The sequence below is a fragment of the Montipora capricornis genome, chromosome 4 (genome assembly GCF_036669925.1).
Source record: "Montipora capricornis isolate CH-2021 chromosome 4, ASM3666992v2, whole genome shotgun sequence".
NCBI classification, from domain to species: domain Eukaryota; kingdom Metazoa; phylum Cnidaria; class Anthozoa; order Scleractinia; family Acroporidae; genus Montipora; species Montipora capricornis.
The window spans coordinates 53,524,487-53,531,189 of record NC_090886.1 but is presented as its reverse complement, the minus strand read 5'-3'; the positions used below and the strand labels follow the sequence as shown (position 1 = coordinate 53,531,189).

General features: G+C 37.5%; 3 protein-coding genes across 3 annotated transcripts in view; 1 reads left to right on the top strand and 2 right to left on the bottom strand.

Annotated features, from left to right (window-relative positions):
• LOC138047436 (holothin acyltransferase-like) overlaps positions 1-6,703 on the bottom strand; it is a 36,816-nt gene that overhangs the window by 15,340 nt on the left and 14,773 nt on the right. The window lies entirely within an intron of this gene.
• LOC138047402 (CDP-diacylglycerol--inositol 3-phosphatidyltransferase-like) lies at positions 650-5,811 on the top strand. Its single transcript, XM_068894244.1, has 5 exons — positions 650-687; positions 1,624-1,737; positions 2,671-2,752; positions 3,514-3,595; positions 4,237-5,811. Exons 1-5 carry the CDS (start codon positions 653-655, stop codon positions 4,395-4,397), a joined length of 474 nt encoding a protein of 157 aa, XP_068750345.1. The 5' UTR covers positions 650-652; the 3' UTR covers positions 4,398-5,811.
• The window catches only part of LOC138047401 (bis(5'-nucleosyl)-tetraphosphatase PrpE [asymmetrical]-like), a 1,597-nt gene continuing 149 nt past the window's right edge, over positions 5,256-6,703 (bottom strand). Inside the window, 2 exon segments of the mRNA XM_068894243.1 lie at positions 5,256-6,063; positions 6,066-6,703. The exon segment at positions 6,066-6,703 is cut by the window's right edge and continues 149 nt beyond it. Of these exon segments, the coding sequence (XP_068750344.1) occupies positions 5,999-6,063; positions 6,066-6,703 (703 nt within the window). The 3' untranslated portion in view covers positions 5,256-5,998.

The following is a 6,703-nucleotide window of genomic DNA, read 5'->3' as shown; positions in this document are numbered from 1 at the left end:
AAGCTTCTTCAAGATGCCATTGAGTGCCCATTGCAAACCCATAGCTATTCTTTCATTCCTTAGACCCCCACGGGCACTTTGGATCTGGCACTGGTAAAGGCAGGAACTGAACATTGGGTCTGCCAGCGTACCACACTGTCTGATATGTGAGTTCATCTCTCAGACTGGCAAATGGATGACTACAGTCCGCTTCATAACAGCTTGAACTTAGGTAACAGTCTTTTCAACCACAGTCAAATCTCCTTCATTCCCCGAAGTGTGGACATTATGAAGATGTAAAACACATCTAATTTCACCCCCAAGCGACAGATCTCTTATCAAAAGTGCTTATATCCCCCTATCATCCCCTTATCTGCCCCTGGACCGGGGGGGAGGGGGGGGTGGGGTTGTGGAGGCTTCAATCTTCAATTAACTAGCACACAGAGATTAGGCTATTATAAAGCCCCAACCATTACAAAGATTGTGAGAGTCACATAGCAGCTCGTGATTGGCTCAATACTCAAGCTAAAACACAAAGAATAACAACTGACTCAATGAAATGAAATGAAATGAAAACAATAGAAGCTGCTTACAATACCAAAAATAGCAGGTTACAAGTCAGAGCTGATATACATTGATGAGTTGTGAATCTTATTTTATCATGATCAGGTACATGTTTGGAGCAATGCTGGACATGCTTACTGACAGGTACATAATTAAACACTGCACCTGCTAATGGCTAAACTATAGAATAAAGGGCCTTTTATCCATATCATGGAATAATAAAAAGTGCCTGTTGCTATATGCCTTGTTCCTCAAAAGCTTTTGAATAATTTCCATGTGGTAGCCCTGTGCAGGCCCTGAATTCTCTAGTTGCTCTCACAAACCTTGACCTATGGGAAAGGCATGAGATCTTCTCCAGTTTGCCCAAATATTTCTAAGCATTGCCAAAGGTTTCTGAAGGTTTTATGTTGGTTGTATCTTTCAAAGTGCCACATGCCACTTCCACTCCATGATGTTGTCATTTTGAATCCCACTTCTTTAGAAATAAAATTGAATTCTCTGTAATAAGTATCCTGTGCCTACTAATATATTTCTGCCCCAAGAGAAGTTGACCCTGAGAGAAACTGCAGAATACCTGGCCCCAAAAAAAAAGAATACCCGGCCACTACTGTGTTCTGGCATTCTTGAAGAGGGGGTGAACAGGGCTTTTAAAGAAATTCGTCGATCCATTAAAAAAAGTCCTTACATCTGAATCCACTCAATATTTGCAAGAATGTAGATTTGAGAGGTCCGTGAGGCAAAATTCCATAATCCGGCCAAAAAGATGGCTTAAATCCCAATCCACTAGAATTGCAAGATCTGAAAATCTGTCAAAATTTCACACTGAATCCGAAATCAGGCAAAGATATTTCCAAAACTCCGCTAATCTGTTGGCCTATTCACCCCCCCTCTTTGAAGAATGAGGCGTTTAACAATACACACCAATAAAATTATATGCAGAGTAGTCTGCACTTTACCCACATACTGGAACACCATTATTTTTTATGATCACTTGAACATTTTGCTGATTTTATACAACAGTAATATCTTCTCTTCTGCATTAATTGGAATTTTTAACATATTATTTTGTTTTTTCTTTAGATGTGTCACCACAGCCCTATTAATGATGTTGGCTCTTTTTTATCCAGAGTACATTTTTGTTTTCCAAATGCTTATTTGCCTGGATATTGCTAGCCACTGGATCCATGTGCAAAGGTAAGCCTTTCTTCTCTTTATCTTTACAGACTGTTACCTCTTACTAACTGAGGCTCGAGGTCTGTACTGTACGTTATGGGTCGAATTTTTTTCAGCTTACGTTTGGCTCAAGCATGAGGGCCATAAATCAGCAGGAAAAACTAGGGTCTGTATTTTCTTTCAGTACAGACTGAGAAAATGAGCTTAGTAAGATACTGATTATATTTCTGAGGTAATCAGGCACGTGGGAAAAGAAACTACAGTTGAAGTCAAGTTGAAGGCTCAACAAAGTTCATAGCCATCTGACTGTGCAATAAGCAGGGCCGCTGCAGAGTACATTTGAAAGTAGGGGGTTCTAGGTTTTGGTATGGATCACGGAAGTGTAAGGGGAGGGGGAGAGGTTTAGAAGAAAACAAAACCAGAGGAAAAAAGTTGGGTGGGGGTGGGGGGGGGGGGGGCTATAGTCTCCCAAGCCCCTCCCTCTCTGTGGCCCCTGATCAGGGAATCTTTGCTGATGTCATTGTTTACTGTTTTATTTTATTAAGTTAACACACAAGTGTGCTCAATGTAGTTAAATCGTCGGGTTTAAGCCTTTTATCTTTGATAACGAGCCAGTTATTGGCCATCAAAGACTGATAAATTCTTGGGTGACAAAGGTGCTGATTGATCCCATGTATTCTTTGTAAAATTTCACATTTTCAAAGCATTGTTGCTCAGGGATTATCAGGCATATCAGGTTTAAATTTTCAGAGCAAGTTCATTATGCAAATTTTATTCAGTTCTTTATTCTTGGCTGACTGATTAGAAAACAATAGTCTTGTGCTAATGAGGCCAAAATGTAAACAAAGATTCCCCTAAAATTCAGCTGTCATGTTATTTCCAAATAAACTAGTTCATTGATTGTTTAGTGTTAAATTGTTCATTTTAAAAATTTTCCTTTTTTTTTTTCTTTAGTTCATTATTGAAGGGTGGAGCAAGTCACAAGAAAATTGATTTATCAGGAAACTTCTTTCTCAGAATGTACTACCATTCCAGGGTAATGATTCTTCTATTGTTTTAAGGGAACAGGTAGTAAAATACCTTATGTAGCAAGTGGAATTATGGATTAAATTGGTGGTACGTCTGCATACTGTAATGGTTTATTTAACCTCGACATCCTTATGTTACTCCATATAGTAAGTCCAGAATAACTAGGAACTCCTTTATCAGTATAATTTGATTATAAGCCTAATTTAACTAAAACCTCAACCTTCAGGGATTCTTACTTTAATAGGATTATACCTCTCTGGAACTCATTGCCTTTTAATACTAAGAAAAGTACTAGTTACTCTTTCATCCTTTAAAACGAAAGTTTGTTCGCATTACAAGTCACTTCTTCATTCAGCTTTTGATCCTGACCGAATAAGAACTTTTAAAACTATTTGCTCAAAATGCAGATCTGTTACCCCGGCAACAGTCTGTTGTCGATAAATTATTATTATTAGTAGTATTATTGTTTTTATTTGTATCATGTGTCATATTACTTGTTAGTTATGTATCTGGTCGTATATTGAATCACATATGTTTATGTTAGTATGGGGCATGTTTATGCAAGTATGGGGGCATGTTCATATGGACTTCGAGTCTTTTCATGCTCTGTTGAAGCTATTAAATAAATAAACATACAGGGTGTGGCTTATAATAGAAAAAAGCATACAGATAGTTCTTCTTAATAAATATTAGAGACTTTACGTGTCAAGAGGTAAACTGCAACACTCAGAGTTTTGTATCAACAAAAGGTTTTATTTCAATTGATAGGTTGTGCTGTTTACCATGTGTGCAGGCAATGAGTTGTTCTACTGTATGTTGTACTTAATTCATTTCACATCTGGCCCAGTCGGTAAGTTCCTTCTTTTATAACAATGTTAATTGACTAAGTAATTATTGAGCAGTAATTACTATTAACAAAAGCTTGTTGATAAGTTAGTGACCTGATTGGTCTGATATGCTGCTACGTAAGTTTTGGTGAAGAACTTCCCTTGCAAGGTGGCAAGATTGATATCAAATCTGATATGTTAGATGTTTGCCCTTCTCACTCATGCTGCAGATTTAAATAAGGGTTGCAGAAAGACTGAAACAGGTAATGTCAAAAAAAACACCTTGAGTACAAAACTGTACTCTCTTAACTGATGGAAGGGAGACCTCTTGGCTAATGATAATATCAGATGCATGAAAACGGGAAGAAAGACAAAAAGGGAGTTAGTAATTTCCCTGCTTGCATATCATCATACAGTGTCACCAGCAAAGCAAGAATGCTATGTCAGGCTTAATTACAAACCGTCATTTTGTGACATTAGTTACCCCCTAGGATTATTCCTTGAAGACTCTTTTTTAAAAAATCACAATATTTACTCAGGGAGCTCCACTCACCTGGAGGTGGTTTTCAGGAAGGTCCTGCATTTGGATCGAAATTAGAGTTTAGAGATGTTTTGGTTTGTTTTGTTTCAAAGTTGTGTAATTGATAGATGTGATTTCTTGTAGTATCAATAGGGAATATTTCCTTTGGTCTGTGGGTAGCAATTGCATGGGTCACTCTACCCATCTGCATTCTCAAGCAAGTCATCAGCGCTATTCAACTCATAGTGGCTTGTATCAACACGGTGCACTTGGACGAGAGTGAACGAGAGCGGATTAATAAATGACTTATTATGGAGGATGGAAATCAGCAGGACATCTTGTAAATCAACATATAAATTCACATCCAGCTTCCAGCAGTTGTTAGCCATAGAAAGCTCTTGTTTGAAAGTGGATGTTGATGTAGTTGTTAATGTTAAATAGTTGATTCATATTTCTAAGAATAAACACTAGGGCAGTAAAAGTAGGATTATTTAAGTTAAAAGAAAAAGACAGCAATGCAGAACTACTTTTTGTTTCTTGGATGTATGAGTACCAGCTTACTGATAAAGTTTATCTTATCAAAAGAAGACTGTAATATATTGGCTTCATCAGTTGAGAATTGAACTACCATGTGGCATGTTGTGGGTACAATTGCAGCCAAACAACTGAAAAGAAAGTTCTGCCTTTATTAAAATATCTGAAAAGTTTAATTTGTAATCTTCCCGGATGAGGACAAAAAACAGTCCTTGTTTTGAAACAATTTTGTGTTCATAACTCTATCTGACGTAAAAGGACCAACCCATTGTTTTCCTAGGGTAGGAGAACCTAGTTCCACTTGTGATTGTCTGTCATTGGAAGCATTTCTTAGTTGGGTAGATAAATGCTTTACCTGACAGTTGGAAAGGCAACTACCGTAAATTTTTTGGTGCTTCACTTGATGTGACATTCATTCTGCATTGGACAACTTAAGTTTTCAGAGCTTTTGTTTAACAACTGTGACGTAAGACAGAGTTCAACCAGAGTTAAAATGTCAACTTCTTGTTGCCATGTGACAGTGGCACATGTGAAACTAAGCAATCTGCAAAGGGAGAGGTTGTATGTGGATCGCAGAATCACTAGGGACCGCAACTTAAATAATTGTTATTTGCACTCTGAGAGGGAAATATTCTGTACTGTTATATTTATTTAATTGATCTTTAGAGTCATATTTCAAGAAAATACAATAATAATAATAATAATAATAATAATAATAGTGTTGCAAAAATTCCAACACAACTTGTTTTGAATAACAATATGTGCTGTCAACAACACAACACAACACAACACTCAGATGTTTACTTTTCCTTGCAGCAAGGACCCCAAAACGTGACCACTCTTTATGTGAACACACACTATCCAATAATAATAATAATAATAATAATATTATTATTATTATTATTATTATTATTATTATTATTATTATTGGATGCACTTAAAGCTATTTTTGGTTTTTCACCCAATAGTCCATGAAGGTTAAAGAATGAAAGTTAATTAACGCTGTCATATTCTTTTTGGGACCTTGGATGCATTAAGAGGTTGATCTTTGGTATGGGATATGAAAGGACTGAACATCTTACTACATGAAGAATTCATGTATAGAAAAAGAGAATCAGCATGGACTCCAATAGTTTTTACGAATTAGATCCCCCTTTCTCCAACACATTAAAGGCTGAAAATGTGGATGAATGGTTCCATTATTGTTTAAAGCATCCATGGATAGTTCTTTCCACTAGATGAATCAACATCTAAAAAATATGTCCCTTAGATTTATTAGCACTTTTCCAACCAATGGTGATTAAGTTAATATAACGTCATCCATCTTGTAAACAACCGAGACCCAGTCAACAAAATGCCAATTCACTCTTTGTCAACTGTTTGTTGCAGAGTACTGTTGTTTCGCTTTCACCTGGATGATCTTTCTGTTGTCCCAACTCCATCCTCTACCAAAATACCAGTGAGATAATTTCCATAGACACAGCCAGTGTCAATACCAGTAGCATGAGGATAAACTTGAAGTCCTCGGCGGGCATCATGTCCAAATACAACATGCTCTGGTCCACCCCAAGTAGCAGCCCAGGGAAACCCATCCGCAAGTTTTGGGGATCCTTGGAAACGTTCTGGGTTGTAGTTTCTGATAAACATCATACCCATGGGATCTTGATTCTTTAACGGGACCCCAGGGAATAATCCTCCGTGTACAACGATGACATTCAATGACGGGATGCTGATAGAGTATGGAAGATTTTCAAGGAATTTTTCGTCGTCTTCGTTAAGGTCCAATACACACCTGCATTTTTCTCGTATTGGCTGGTTGTTTCGCTTGTGGAAAATGTCTGTTAACATTGATTGTTCGTGGTTTCCTCGAACAGAAAACGATCCGGTCTCTCTTACAAAACGGATTACTTCCACAGTCTTAGGCCCTTTCATTACAAGATCACCCACAAAAACTACTATAGTCTCTTGATCTGATGTTGTACACTTACGATACAATTCTTCAAGCTCGTCTAGACAGCCGTGAACATCTCCGACGAAAAGTACCCGTTTTCCCTCTAGCAATGGTGGACTGATGATG

Excerpts from the sequence above, each read along its gene's own strand:
- LOC138047402 (XM_068894244.1), top strand. The coding sequence starts at position 653 with ATGTTTGGAGCAATGCTGGACATGCTTACTGACAG. Across the intron at positions 688-1,623 it reads CTGGACATGCTTACTGACAG|ATGTGTCACCACAGCCCTAT; the intron begins GTACATAATTAA and ends TTTTTTCTTTAG. Across the intron at positions 1,738-2,670 it reads CACTGGATCCATGTGCAAAG|TTCATTATTGAAGGGTGGAG; the intron begins GTAAGCCTTTCT and ends TTTTTTCTTTAG.